Consider the following 15,703-nt stretch of genomic DNA (forward strand, 5'->3'; position numbering starts at 1 on the left):
AGGTGGTAACTTAGAAACGGGGACGTGCTGCGGAGGCAGTGGAAGGCCGCCGCGGCGCGGGGACCCTCGGCCTGCGGACACTAGAGGGAGCTGCAGCACACTCCTGGAGCCTGGATGGTACAGGGTCTCGTTGTATAATCCGTGTTTGGGAGCCAGAAGGAATTTTAGAGGTCAGCTGGTTTAACTTCCTCAGTACATAAAGAGAAAGTTACGGCTCAGAAGGTCCACAATGTGGTCGTTAGTTATTCTGCATCTGGCCTAAATTTGAGAGTCTCCTCCTCTCTCTCCAAGAAAGCCAGACATAGTCACCACACTATCAAAGCCAGTGCCTGCCAGGAGGTGAGGCTGGGAGGGTTTTGTATCAGAGCAGCAGGAGGGATGGATGATCTCAGAGTGTAGTTCTATCTATGCCACTGTTGAAAAATCATTCCACAGAACTTCTAATATATCTTTCTAAGTGCAGCATTCTGAAGTCTTAAATCAGTGACATTGCCCTTCAGCCTTTGAGACTCAACATTGGTGAAAATAACCTATGTCGGCCAGACACCAAAGGAAACGAAAAATGGATTATGATAAAGAGCCTTTGGTGTTTATAACAAAAGAATAATGTAGCTTCATTTTCCTAATCATTACTGCCTTGCTTGGCTATTTAAGCTTTAAATGGTTGCAGTAAATCATCAGCTGATTAGCTATTTTCATCCAGTATCTCCTGGGGTGTGACGATTTGCCAAAGGTGTAGTTGAGCTGATACAAAAGCCCAATATTTCTAAGATTAATAAGGAGAGTTATTTGAGTTTCATGACAATAACAAAACCAAGCGGTAACAATGTAATGCACTTCTATTCAGGAGACCTGTATTCTTTAGGGCAACATTGGTTGAGACTCAAGCATTCCCCAAGCTTACAGTCTGGCCCCAGGCAGTACCTTCCCCCAACGCTTTTAGATCCACTAGCCAGTCCCAGCTGGCTGTCCCATTCTCTGCAAAGTCCCAGGGTTGTCCTGCCCCTCTCAAGCAAAGGGAATTCCAGGATTCTTTCTGCTTCTGTATTCCTTTCCCTGTTATCACCTGCAGACTCAGGACCCACCTATTTTTCCCATTTGCCTGTCTGCCTCTTTCACTATACTGAATAGCTTTCTTTTTAAAATCTTTTTCTCTTGAGGTGCCTGGGTGACTAAGTTGGTTACGCGGCTGACTCTTGATTTCAGCTCAGGTCATGATCTCAGGATCAGGAGGTTGAGCCCAGGGTTGAGCCCTGCACTGGGTGTGGAACCTGCTTAAGATTCTCTCTGCCCCTCCCCTCCTTGCACTCTATCCCTCCACCCCCACCCCTGAAACACATGCGAGCTCCCTCTGTCTAGAGAAAATAAAATCTTTTTTCTTATTGTGGTAAAATATACAAAACACTAAAATTTATCATTTTTAACCATTTTAAGTGTACAGTTCAGTAGTGGTTAATATATTCACATTATTATGCAACAATCACCACTATCCATCTCCAGACCTTTTTTCATCTAGTAGAACTGAAATTCTATACCCATTAAGCAGTAATTCCCCATCCACACTTCCTCTCAGCACCTGGCGACCTTCATTCTCTGACTCTGAATTTGATTACTCTGGAAAACTCCTAGAAGTGGAATTATACTGTGTGTGTGTGTGTGTGTGTGTGTCTGTGTGTGTGTGTGTGTGTCTGGCTTATTTCATTGAGCATGAGGTATTTCATTGAGCATGATGTCCTCAAAGTTCATCCATATTGTAGCATGTTTCTGAATTCAGATAGCTTCTTGAGGTTAGCAATCATTCAATGTTTAAATTTGTTTGAGTTGGGGTACCTGGGTGGCTCAGTGGTTGAGCGTCTGCCTTTGTCTTAGGTCATGATTCTGGAGTCCTGGGATTGAGTCCCACATCAGGCTCCTTGCAGGGAGCCTTCTTTTCCCTCTGCCTATGTCTCTGCCCTCTCTCTGTGTGTCTGTCTCTCATGAATAAACAAAATCTTTTAAAATTTTTGAGTTGAAAAAACTAGGTGGATACAAATGTAAAGTAATGAGATCTGTAAATAATCTCCAAAGGAAGGAATTTAACATTGATAGCCCCATATCAACAGAACCCACAGATCGACAGGCATGCATATATGGCCACAGTGTCTGGTACCCCATGCTGACCTGTTGCTTCACTTCCACCTTCTAGCTCTCATACAAATATCTCTTCTGAACAATCTCAACGTGGAACTACATAGTCAAGTAAATTCTGGGAGAAGTGGTGCCAGCTGAGCTGATCAACAGTGTGAAAGCCACTACAACGCCATTAGAGTATATTCCAGACAGGAGAGTTTCCACATTGACCCGATACAGATAAGAACGAAACATTCTCTTTGCAATTTTACAAATGCGGTCCACAGATGGTCTCTGGCTTCATATATTTTAAACTTTCTCTTCTATGACCCACATATTTCTGGGCCACATGCCTTAGAAACATATTCTTATTGAAACATGACCTCTGGCCTTGCATGTCTACACAGGTGAGGCAGCACACTGGGCAGTAGTATTCCTAGAAAGCAATCCTAAACCTGGACAGATAATAATAACTAAACATGGAAGTGCTTGCAAATCACATAAATACAGGGGTGCCTGGCTGGCTCAGTCAGTAGAGCAGGCAACTTTTGATCTCAGGATTGTAAGTTCAAGCCCCATGTTGGGTGTAGAGATTACTTAAAAATAAAATCTTTTCAAAAATCACATAGGGGTGCCTGGGTGGCTCAGTCGATTAAGCTGCTGACTCTTGATTTTGGTTTAGGTCATGATCTCAGGGTCCTAGGATGGAGCCCTGAATTGGGCTCCATGCTCAGCGGGGAGTCTGCCTCTCTCTCTTTCCCCCTGCCCCTCCTTATCTCTCTCTCTAATAAATAAATTTTAAAAATGCATTTAAAAAATCACATAAACACATTCTACTAGATCTAAGCCAAATATAGCTCAGCTCAACTTCTGCTTAACTGGACCCTCAAACTGCTGCAGCCACAGGGGTATCTGGCTGGCTCAGTCAGTAGACTATGTGACTCTTGATCTCAGCTCAGGAGTTCAAGCCCCATGTTGGGTGCAGAGATTACTTAAATAATTACATAACATTTTTTAAAAATGCCACTCCAACACCACCCAACACAAAAGAAGCTTGAGAGAAAGTAAGTTGCAGTATACAGAGAAAGTACCCTGACTAATGGTAGTTAAAATATCTTACTTTTACAAAGACAAATGACCTGTGAACACACAGTAGGAGGGACTTGTAAGGGGCCTATTCAAGTCAGGGGCCCTGAGGCTTAACCTTCAATGGTTTTGGGTAAAATTGCCTTTGGCTCTTTCTATGCTAAGTATTAATTGAACTGATTTTTGTTTTAATTTTTTTGTTAAGAATATTTTTCAACATATACAAAGGTGAGGAACATATAATCAACCCCACTCCCACCCTATGTACCAGCCACCCAGCTTCAATAATTATCAGTGTTGCTTCATTATTCTAGTGCCCACCATTGCTACCCCTGAGCTTATTATGCTCCAGAGGTAATGTTTCTGGCCCTTATTCTTCTTTCTCAGATCTCTGCAAGGTTCTTACCCTATTGGATTGCCTAATTTAACAGGATAATGAGTCTCTGCTCAATTTCATATTTTTAAAATGTTCTTGAGGCAAACATGTACTTTTATTTTACTTTTGGAGTCTGTGAATAAAAACAGATTTGACTAGCCTCAAAGGAGGAACTCTGGTTTCCTTTCTCTATTATAGCCAGAAATATGGGAAGTTAATAAAACTTTATTTTCAAATATACAAATATTAGAAAACAGTTCTTAATACCTATGAGTTAGTCCTCTCATGAAGAAGCTCAACAAAACCACAGGAGTCCTGGTGAGAAAGAGCATAGCTACAATTTCTTCAAGCAGAGTCTGAAAGAAATTGGATCAGCAAATGAGTCACTGGAGGTCCTACTTTACCTAAAAAGCCATAAGGTCCAGGGCATGTTTAATAAAGATAACTACTCATACGGCAGTTCTTGGAATTATAATGAGGCTGGTGGAACATTTTCATTTTATGTTTATTAAATACCTACTGGTTACAAGTCACTCACCCAGGTGCTGGTGGCACCAACACTGACAAGAGACACCAGGTCCCTGTTTTCCAAGAGCTCACAGTCTATTCTTATAGATGGAGTTTTCAAACCAGAGAACTAGTCTGGTTTCTGGGAGTGGGACTGCCTACACAATACTAGTCTTTACCCCCTTAATGGTCATAACACATCCCCAAAGCCCAGCCCTATGATCAATGGGCAGCAGTTCCCTCCCACCTTGAGAATCCCTGAGGGAAAGGCAACAATAAGAAAGTGAATTCACAAATCTCCAAATATCATGATGAGGGCTGTGATGGAAACCATCAGGTTGCTGTGGCAGTGAAATATATTGGGAGGACACTCTGGGAAGTCAGTGCAGGCCTCTTTGGGCAGGTGACAGGTGGTCTAAGTGTGCTGGAGGACGAGAAGGTACCTCTGTGAGTGTTCTCCGGATAGGAGCAGCATGCAGGAAGGCCCTGAAGTGGGAGATGGCTCAGTGAACTTTTAAAAAGTGGAAAAAATGTGGGCCTGAAATAAGGTGGAGATAGGCAGGGTTGTGGTGAAGAACTTGGATTTTATTCTAAATGCTTCCCATTGGAAGCCACCTAAGGAATTCAAGAAGGGAATTGGCATGATGATGATAATAATGAGAATGAATGCTACTGAACACTTGCTCTGGGCCAGCAAGGCTTTAAGCTCTTTATAGGTATTAACTCAACATATCCTTGTAACAGCCCTATGAGGTGAGTACTATTTATATTCCCATTTTATACAGGAGGAAACTGAAACAAAGAGAACTTAAGTAACTTGCCCAAAGTCACACAGCTAGTAAAGTCTGTTTTATTATTATTTTTTTTTAAAAGGCATTTTTTGATTACTCTCTTCTACTTCATTTTGGTTTTTTTTTTTTTTTAATTTTTATTTATTTATGATAGTCACACACACACACAGAGAGAGAGAGGGGGGGGCAGAGACACAGGCAGAGGGAGAAGCAGGCTCCATACACCGGGAGCCCGACGTGGGATTCGATCCCAGGTCTCCAGGATCGCGCCCTGGGCCAAAGGCAGGCGCCAAACCGCTGCGCCACCCAGGGATCCCCTAAAGTCTGTTTTAATACCTTAGGAGTCCCCCAACTGTAAAGTAGTAGTTGTATTTGCTGCAACACTAGCAAGGAGTTAGAGTGAAGAGTTGTGTTTGCTGCTTGAGTGTTCAGCAAGCATTTCTCTGGCCCCAAAAGTTGCCCACAGCTGTTCTGATCCTACTACAGGCATATATGTCCCATAATGGATTAACTGCTAAAGTGTGCACATGGTGAGGCTCACAAATTTGTTAGGGAGTTCTTTTTTTTTTTTTTTTAAGATTTATTTATTCATGAGAGACACACACACACACAGAGGCAGAGACACAGGCAGAGGGAGAGAAGCAGGCTCCATGCCGGGAGCCTGATGTGGGCCTCAGTTTCAGGACTCCAAGATCAGGCCCTGGGCCAAAGGCAGGCGCTAAACCGCTGAGCCACCCAGGAATCCCCTAGGCAGTACTTTTAACAACAAAAGAAACTAATCCCTAGAAAATTTGGCCTGTCTCTATGTCTACCATAAATAAATAAATAAATAAATAAATCTTAAAAAAAAAGGGGGGGGGATCCCTGGGTGGCTCAGCGGTTCAGCGCCTGCCTTTAACCCAGGGCGCGACCCTGGAGTCCCAGGATCGAGTCCCACGACGGGCTCCCGGCATGGAACCTGCTTCTCCCTCCTCCTGTGTCTCTGCCTCTCTCTCTCTCTCTCTCTCTCTATCATAAATAAATAAATAAATCTTAAAAAAAAGAAAAAAAGAAAATTTGAAAAAATTTGAAAAAAAGTTGCCTTAAAAAAACCCAGAAGCACCGAGAAAACTGGTTTCAGTCACCCAAAACACCGCTCAAGAAAGGGCCACCCATCCGGAGGTCCTGCTGGGCCTGCCGGGACCGCAGAGGAGTTTCCGGCAGCAGGGACCCTCCCCCGGCTCCGGGCGGTGCTTCAGGCAGGGGCGTGGCTTGCGGGAGGGGCGGGGCTGGGTTGAGGGCGGGGCCACGTGGGGGCGGCCCCTCGGGGGCGGGGCGTAACGAGGAAGGACAGGAATGAGGCGGGGCGCGCGCGTCAGGAAGATGGCGCTGCGTCTGCTGCGGAGAGTGCCACTTGGGACGCCGGCGGCGGCGCTGCTGAGGCTGTAAGTGCAGGTCCCCGAGTCCCCCGCCGCCCGGCCCGGCCTCCCCAGTACCTGTCGCGAACCACCCCCCAGCGCACCCTCCGCCGGCCGGGAGCCCCGCGCGCCTCCCGCGCGCAGGCTCGACCTCTGCCAAGGTCGCCGACGCTCCGCGAGGGTCGCCTCAGGGTCGCCTCTCCCGCGCGTGCTTTCCTGTGGGAGGGTCCTTGCTCGGGCCCGGGAAATGGGTACAAACGTTCGGTTTAGCAGCCCCAGAAGCACAAAACGAGCCTTTCCCGCAAGAGGAAACCGCGAACGCGCGGCTGTTTTATAAAAGGGTCCCGGAATCAGCCCCTGAGGGCTGGCTCGCCGGCTGAGAACACCCTCCACCCGTTTGTCCCCACAGAGGCTCCCGGACTGGTCTCGGGATCCCCTGTACACGCCGGAAAATTGTCGAGGACCCCGAAGAGCTTCTCTTTTGCCTACTAATTCTTATGGTGTGAGGAATTAAAACAAATTTAATTTTTTTAAAAGATTTTGTTTATTCATGAGAGACACAGAGAGAGGCAGAGACACAGGCAGAGGGAGAAGCAGGCTCCCTGCGGGGAGCCCGATGCAGGACTTGATCCCGGGACCCCGGGATCACGCGCCCTGAGCCCGATCGCAGACACTCTGCCACTGAGCCACCCAGGCATCCCTAAAATAAAATTTAAAAGCACTCATTTATAAATGATAAACCCATAACATGTCAACACAAACGTAGGTCGTGAAAGAGAAGCATCGTTTTATATTTTTGAAAAAATCCTTAGTTTAATAAAGGACAGCTGGTCCCATCAACTGCTTTGGAAGAAGTTTACAAAGGAATTCTGGGTGCAGGCAGGTGCTAGTTGGAAGAGGGAAACCTCTCAGACCATCTCGAAGGATCTTGGGAACTCCCAGGTGTCTTTGGACCACACTTTGAGAACCGCTGGTCTGGTAGTTGGCCAACTACATGCACACACGTTATCTCATTTGATTTCCTGACCACCATGTGAAGAAGTCAGAAGACTTCTTTGTAAAGATGAAGAAACAGGCTTCGAGATGCTAAGTGATGCCCAGATGAGAATGGCAGAGTTTGGTTCCAAAAGCAAGTTTATGGCTCCTGGTCCAGAGCTGCTTACATTTGCCTGCTCCATGCTTCCTGACTCACCAGTGTGTCCGGAGCTGAGACCTACCCGATCTTGTGCATCCCACCTTCCGCATTCCTAAACCTGAGCCTGGAACATGCCCTTGGGTTCAGGCGATCACCCCTGGAACCAGAGATGCTGCTGAGGCAATATACCCAGACCCTTCCAGCAGGCCCCTTTTCTTGCAGGCCAGCTTCTAAGGCTTGTTTAATAACAGATCCAGTCACCACATGCAGTCACCTACTTCTAAGAGATGAGCGTGGGGCTCATCTCTCGGTGCTCTTTGCCATGCATGCTGGCTCATTCTCTACACGCTTAACAGATCCTACTAAGGCCACAGCAGCAAGCTTTCATGCTGGGTGCTTCAGAGAGCCTACCCATGGGTTTAAGTCCTCTAGGTTTCTGCCCCTTCAGAACACACAGAGATGGGAGAAGTAAAGGTGTCAAATGCCAACTTAGAAAGGTCTGCTTAGAGATACCTTAGTCTCTACCCCTTGGGTTGTGCTTAAGTTTCAGGTGGATGTGCCTGCCTCTGGTGGCTTTTCCTTCTGTTTTTAGAGCATTAGCACCATTGCTGGTAGACAGGGACCATTCCTGGCTGCTCTTCTGAGTCTCCAATATTTCCCCTGATATAGTACTGTCCCTGATGCTGTCCTTTTCATCTTATTCTGGCCCTGCTTTCTGTAGCCACTGCTCAATTTATGTACATACCTGGCCCTCCACTTGAGGGAGCATAACTCCCCACTCCTAGCAGTGCTTTTGGTAGGAGTGTCATTTAACCCCTCTCCACTGACAGAGTGAAGAAATAGATGTGTGAATAGCAACCCATGCATGTATTATTATAAATACATATTTTTTAAGGTAAGCTCTGAGCCCAAAGTGGGTCTTGAACTCATGGCTCTGAGATCGAGAGTCACATGCTCTATAGACTGAGCCATCCAGATACCCCTAAATATTTCTATATGTAACCATTGTATCTATATTAGGCTAAACATGAGTTCATACTACCTCCAGTTCTAATCTATTACCACATGGATCATTCTAGCTTCCTCCCCTTTGCTTATTGATCAGTTTTTACTACTGGAATTAGAAACTTGGTGCTACTCCCCCTCCCTAATCCCTTCCTCCAACCAAAAAGGAAAGAAAAGAAACCTGGCTCCCACCATCCAATTTCATCATACACATATAGCAGTATTTGGATTGTTAGATCATACTCCATGGGAAAAAAACTGTCAAAAGTACAGTACTTATGTGCAGTTCCACTCATTTCCTTAGTTACTTAGGTTGGTGGCATTTCGTCCTGTCCCCTTCAGTGAGATTGTTTCATACATCTGTGATACAGGTAGATTCCCTTGTCACAGTCTGCATTCTTTCCTGGGGTCTCTTACCTCCCATGTGAATTTTTAAATTGCATATATTAAGGTTCACTTGTTTTGCTATAAAATTCTATGGATTTTTACAAATGCATAGTATCATGTATCTACCATAACGGTACTATACAGAATTGTTTCATTTCTCTAAAAATGCCTCTGTGCTTCATCTATTCATCCATCCTTCTTCCTCCGAATTCCTGGCAAGCACTGATCATGTTCCTGCCTCTAAAGTTTTGCCTTTTCCAGAATGTTGTATAATTGGAGTCATGTAGTATATAGTCCCTTTAGATGGTGTTCCTTCACTTGCAATGTGCCTTAAGGTTCCTCTGTGTCTTTTTCATGGCTTCATAACTCCTTTTATTGCTGAATATTCCATTGTAGAGATGTTTCATAGTTAATCTGTTTATTTGTTCACTGACTGAAGAACATTTTAGTTGCTTCTATAAAGTTTCAATAAAGCTGCTCTAAACATTCTCTCTCTTTTTCTTTTTTTTTAAATTTTGTTTATTCATGAGAGACAGAGACATAGGCAGAGGGAGAAGCAGGCTTCCCACAGGGAGCCTGCTGCAGGACTCGATCCTAGGACTCCTGGATCACAACCTGAGCCAAAGGCAGACACTCACCCACTGAGCCACCCAGGTTCCCCTGTGCTAAACATTCTTGTGCAGGTGTTCTATGTGCATAAGTTTTCAGATTAATTGAAATTAATTATTTGTTTTTTCTGGGAAGGTTTTTTAATCCCCACAGATTTAATCAGGGCACTCCCTCTGGGTCCCTAGCAGTCTTCAGGCTGGGAGCCCCAGGAGGTCTGCTCCCTCCCTGGGTCCCTGGCCTGGCCCTGCAGGCACACAGTCTCCGAGAAGTGCTTGGGGGAAGTGAGCTGTTTAGGCATAGTGCTGCTGATTGGAAGGTGGGCACCTGCCCCATTAATGCTTGTGGGCTGGTAGCTTCCACAGCACTCCTGATCCCCTGAAGGCTTTGCATACCTAAGAGTATGATTGTGTGTAAAAGTATAAATTTAGCTTTGTGAGAAACACCCAAATTATGTTCCAAAGTGCCTGTGCCATTTTGCATGCTGCCCATCATCAATGAAAGTTCTTGTTGTTATGCCAGCATTTAGTATTGGCAGTTAAAAAAATTTTTTTTTGTTTAGTCATTCTAATAGGTGTGTACTGGTATCTGTTGTTCTCTCTCTCTTTTTTTTTAAAGATTTTATTTATTTATTAGAGTAAGTAAGAAGGCATGAACAGGGGGAGGATCAGACTCCCTGCTGAGCAGGGAGCCTGATGTAGGGCTGGATCCCAGGACCCTGGGATCATGACCTGAGCTGAAGGCTGACGCCTAACTGACTGAGCCACCCAGGTGCCCCTCTGTTGTTGTTTTACCATTAATTTGTTTTACTTGAAGTTCTTTGGTGTCAAATGATGTTGAGCATCTTGTCAGATGTTTATTTGCTGTCTGTGTATCTTCTTTGGTGAGCTGGCTATTAAGATCTTCTGCCTATTTCTTGGATTGTTTTCTTATTTCTAAGTTTTAAGATTTTTTTGCATATTTTAAATACAAGACTTTTATAAGATATATGTTTTGCAAATATTTTCTCCCAGTCTGTGACTAGTCTTTTCATTCTCTAAATAGTGTCTTTCACAGAAGTTTTTTATTATTTATTTTAGAAGTTTTTTATTTTAATGAAATCATGCTTATTGATTGTTTTCCCCATGGACCATGCTTTTGCCTTTTTTTTTTCTTTTAAGACTTACTAATTTAGGGGATCCCTGGGTGACTGAGCAGTTTGGCACCTGCCTTCCACCCAGGGCATGATCCTGGAGTCCCGGGATTGGGTCCCACATCGGGCTTCTTGCCTGGAGCCTGCTTCTCCCTCTGCCTGTGTCTCTGCCTCTCTCTGTCATGAATAAATGAATAACATCTTAAAAAAAAAAAAAGGTGTACTAATTTAGGGGCACCTGGGTGGTTCAGTGGTTGGGCATCTGCCTTTGGCTCAGGGCGTGATCCTGGGGTCCTGGGATCAGGTCCCACATTGGGCTCGCTGCAGGGAGCCTGCTTCTCCCTCTGCTTATGTCTTTGCCTTTCTCTCTGTCTCTCATGAATAAATAAATAACATCTTAAAAAAAAAAGATTTATTAATTTATTTGAGAGAGGACAGGGGGAGAGGGAAAGAATCCTCAAGCAGACTCCCTGCTGAGCACAGAGCCTGAAGCTGGGACCTTGAGATCGCAGGACCCTGAGATCAATACCTGAGCTGAATGCTTAATGGGCTGAGCCCCTGCTTTTGTTGTTATATTTAAGAACTCATTGCCAAACCAAAGTCACATAGATTTTCTCCTGTATTGCCTTCTAAAAGTTTCACAGTATTATGTTTTACACTTGGGTCTATAATCCATTTTAAGTTGCTTTTGCTTTTTGTCATGAATGGATATTGGATTTTGTCAAGTTCTTTTTCTGCATCAATTAATATAATCATATGATTTTCCTTGTTTAGCCTGTTGATGTGGCAGATTACATTAATTGATTTTTGAATGTCAAACCAGCTTTGTATACCTGGAATAAATCCTACTTGATCATGGTGTATAATTCTCTTTATGACATTGTTGGATTTGATTTGCTTATATTTTCTTGAGGGTTTTCCATCTATGTTCATGAGAGATACTGGTATTGGTCTGTAGTTTTCCTTTTATGTGGTGTGTTTATTGAGTATTGGCTTCTGTATGTCACATGTCCTTTTTGTTCCTCTGTTCCTTTCTTACTGCTTTTTTGTGCATTAAATGAATATTTTGTAATGTTTTACTATTTTAAATCTCTTTAATGATTTTTAACAATTTTTTAATTTTTTAATTGTATTTTTATTTTTCAGATTTTATTTATTTATTTATTTGACAGAGAGAGGGAGAAAGCACAAGCAGAGGGAGCAAGTAGGCAGAGGGAGATAGAGAAGCAGGCTCCCCATGGAGCAGGGTGCCTGATGCAGGGCTCAGTCCCCGGATCCTGAGATCATGACCTGACCTGAAGGCAGACTCTTAAGCAACTGAGCCACACAGGCACCCCATTTAATTGTATTTGTATTTTTAAAGGGCTTTTTATTAGTGATTACTCTAGGGCTTATCATATACAATTTTTTTAAAGAATTGTGGTAAAACAAAATATATGTAACATAAACTGTCATTTTAACCATTCTAAGTGTACAATTTAGTGGCATTATCACATTCACACTGTTGTGCAGCCCTTGCCACTATTTCCAAATTTTGTTCATCACTCCAAACAGAAACTCTGAACCCATTGAGTAATAACTCCTTCCCCCAGTACCTGGTAATCCCTGATCTACTTTCTGTCTCTCTGAATTTGCTGATTCTAGATATTTCATGTAAGTGGAATCATACAATTTTTGTTCTTTTGTTTCTGGCTTATTTCACTTTGCATATTTTCAAGAATCATTCATTTTGTAGCATGTATCAGAACTTCATTCCTTTTTGTGATTCAACAATATTCCATTGTATGTATATTACTATATACATCTTAATTTATCAGAATCTACTTTTTAAAAATTTTTAAATTTAATTTAATTTTTTTAAGATTTTATTTATTCATGAGACACACACATACACAGAGAGGCAGAGACACAGGCAGAGGGAGAAGCAGGCTCTGTGCAGGGAGTCTGACATGAGACTCGATCCTGGGTCTCCAGGATCAGGCCCTTGGCTAAAGGTGGTGCTAAACCGTTGAGCCACCCGGGCTGCCCCTCAGAATCTACTTTTGATTTATACTAACTTAATTCCAGAAGATAGAGAAATGTTCCTTCTATATAATTCTATTTCCTTTCTTTTTTTTCTTCCTCTTTTTTAAAAAAATTTTATTTATTAGAGAGAGCATACAAGCAGTGGGAGTGGCAGAGGGAAAGGGAGAAGAAGCAGATTTCCCACTGAGCAGGGGACCTGGTATGGGACTCAATCTCAGGACCCCAGGATCATGACCTGAGCTGAAGTCAGATGCTTAACTGACTAAGCCACCCAGGTGCCCTCTTCTTTTCTTAATTTTTTTTTTTAACAAAAAGGTTTATTTATTTATTTGAGAGAGAGAGAGAGAGCACATACATGAGGGTGCTTGTATGCCAGGAGAGAGGGAAGTGGGGCAGAGGGAGAGAGAGAATTTCAAGCAGACTCCAGGCTGAATGGTATTATTTTTATACATATTGTATTTATATGTTGCAAACCCAGTATGCACTGTTATAGTTCTACTTATATAATTTTATGTCATTTATTTATTTTTAAAATAGGCAGTCATTTTGTACTCTCTGTCAAATAAATAAATAAAATCTTAAAAAAAATAGAAATTTAGAGAAGGAGATGCAAATACACACACGCTTTATAGTATTTGTTATTGTTACCTTCTTATTTACTATTTCTGGTCCTCTTCGTTTGTTCCTAATTATTTGAGTCACCATCTGGTGCCATTTTTTTTTTCAGCCTAATACATCTTTGCTTTCACTCATCTTTGTCTAGTTGCCAGTAAATATCTTATGTTTCTATAAGTTATAGACCTAACAACACAATTATATAATGCTCTTCTGTATAGTTGCTTTTAAATTAGGTAAGAAAAGAGGAGAAATATGGATTTATATTTAATTATCTTGCCACAGTTCTGTGTGTGTGTGTGTGTGTGTGTGTGTGTGTGTGTGTGAGTAAGAGTTTGAATTACTGTCTGGGATCACTTACTTTCAGTCTGAAGAACTTCCTTTAGTATTTCTTCTAAGGTGGGTCTGCCGGCAATAGCTCTGCACATGTGTGTGGCCTTTTAGAATCCCAGGAATATGTCAGAGCTTTTCAAAACTTCTTATGGACATTTTGTTTTCCAACGTTTCCTTTTTTAAACAAATTATATGTTTTAGGTATACAGCTTTATAACTTGACATCTGCATACACACATAGCAATCACCACCAATAGATCTAGTTACTGTCCATCACCATTTTGTCAACTCCTCCACCCCCTTAACCCATAACCATTAGTCTGTTCTCTGTATCTATGAGATTATTTTTGTTTCATTCATTCATTTCTGTTGTTTTTTAGATTCCACATAGGAGTAAGATTTTATGATATTTGTCTTTATCCTTCTAACTAATTTGCTTGACATAATACCCATGTTCATCCATGTTTTTGCAGATGGCAAGATTACATTCTCTTTCATGGCTGAGTTTGACTTCATTATATAAATATAACATTCATCTATTGATGGACATTTTGTTCTTTTTTTTTTTTTAATTTTTATTTATTTATTTATGATAGTCACAGAGAGAGAGAGAGAGAGGCAGAGACACAGGCAGAGGGAGAAGCAGGCTCCATGCACCGGGAGCCCGACGTGGGATTTGATCCCGGGTCTCCAGGATCGTGCCCTGGGCCAAAGGCAGGCGCCAAACCGCTGCGCCACCCAGGGATCCCGACATTTTGTTCTTAAAGGTTTTATTTATTTATTCATGAGAGACACAGATATAGGCAGAGGGAGAAGCAGGCTCCATGCCGGAAGCCCGATGTGGGACTCAATCCCAGGACTCCAGGATCATGCTCTGAGCTGAAGGTAGAAGCTCGACTGCTGAGCCACCAGGTCGACCCTACTGATGGACATTTTATTTCTGTATCTTGACTATTGTAAACTATGCTGCAGTGAACATAACAAGAAACAGGAGTGCGTATATCTTTTTAACTAAAGTTTTCTTATTCTTTGGATAAATACCCAGAAGAAGAATAGCTGAGTCATATGGTAGTTCTATTAATTTTTTGAGGAAACTCTATACTGTTTTCCAGTGGCTGTACCAATTTATAATCCCACCATCAGTGCGTGAGGGTTCCCTTTTCTCTACATTCTAACACTTGTTATTTTTTGTCTTTTTGATAATAGCTATTTTTACAGGTATTAGGTGATATCTCATTTTGGTTTTGAGTTGCATTTCCCTAGTAGTTAGTGATGTAGAACATCTTTTCATGTGCCTGTTGGCCATCTGGATGTATTTTTTGGAGAAATGTCTATTTAGATCCTTTCTCCATTTCTTAATCAGGTTGTTTGTTGTTGTTGAGTTGGATGAATTCCTTTTATATATTTTGGATATTAACCTCCTATCGGATATATGTTTTACAGATATTTTCTCCCATTCAGTAGGTTGCCTTTTCATTTTCCTGATGATTCCTTTTGCTGTACTGAAGCTTTTTGCTTTGATGTAGTTCCATTTATTTATTTTTGCTTTTGTTTTTCCTGCCTTTGAAGTCCAGTCCACAAAGAGGTTGCTGAGACGGATGTCAAGGACTTTACCATCTATGTTTTCTAAGAATTTTATGGTTTATGGTCTTATATTCAAGTTTTTAATCCATTTTGAGTTAATTTTTGTGTATGGTGTAATACAGTGGTCTAGTTTTATTCTTCTGCATGTGGCTATCCAGTTACCTCAACACTATTCAAGAGACCATTCCTTCTCCATTATATATTCTTGGGTCCAGCTTTTCCTTTTAAGCTTTTTAGTTTCCCTGTTGTTTGCTCTATCATCTGCTGTCTCAGGTGGCGATGATATTAAATAATTGCTTCTGATTTGACAAATGCTCTCAGGGAAAATGCTATGCCCACGATTCAGGCTCTGAACTGGGTGAGCCTTGGAAGTGGGATTTTCTAGGGGACTACTGGATAGGTGAGATAGTTGTCAGTTCTCTGTAAATGGTGCTTTAAAAGAGCTCTAACCCTGCCCTGCTTCCTCCAGTGGCTGCCAGGCTGCTGGTTTAAGACCACGATTGTGGCTTTTGGTTTTCAGGCTACCTCTGAGCCAGGGAGAAGGAGTGGGTAAGTTAAAAAGAAAAAAGAAAGAAGAAGAAAAAACCACAACACCCACATAGTTTGTTGTTCTTA

At 42.4% G+C, this 15,703-nt stretch overlaps 1 protein-coding gene across 9 annotated transcripts in view; it reads left to right on the forward strand.

Annotated features, from left to right (window-relative positions):
- The first annotated feature begins 6,124 nt into the window (after nt 1-6,124).
- The window catches only part of CLYBL (citramalyl-CoA lyase), a 293,861-nt gene continuing 284,282 nt past the window's right edge, over nt 6,125-15,703 (forward strand). For 6 of the 9 annotated variants that reach the window (XR_012002038.1, XR_012002036.1, XR_012002037.1 and 3 more), the window contains exon 1: nt 6,170-6,293. Coding sequence is in view for 4 of the 9 variants with exons in the window: in XM_026003691.2 (XP_025859476.1) it covers nt 6,205-6,293 (89 nt within the window). In the remaining 5 variants the exon portion in view is untranslated. Of the gene's footprint in view, nt 6,294-15,703 lie in introns of all 9 variants that reach the window. The other 3 variants (XM_026003693.2, XM_026003690.2, XM_072760939.1) reach the window with 3 other exon arrangements.

This window comes from Vulpes vulpes, chromosome 6 (genome assembly GCF_048418805.1).
Source record: "Vulpes vulpes isolate BD-2025 chromosome 6, VulVul3, whole genome shotgun sequence".
Taxonomy (NCBI): domain Eukaryota; kingdom Metazoa; phylum Chordata; class Mammalia; order Carnivora; family Canidae; genus Vulpes; species Vulpes vulpes.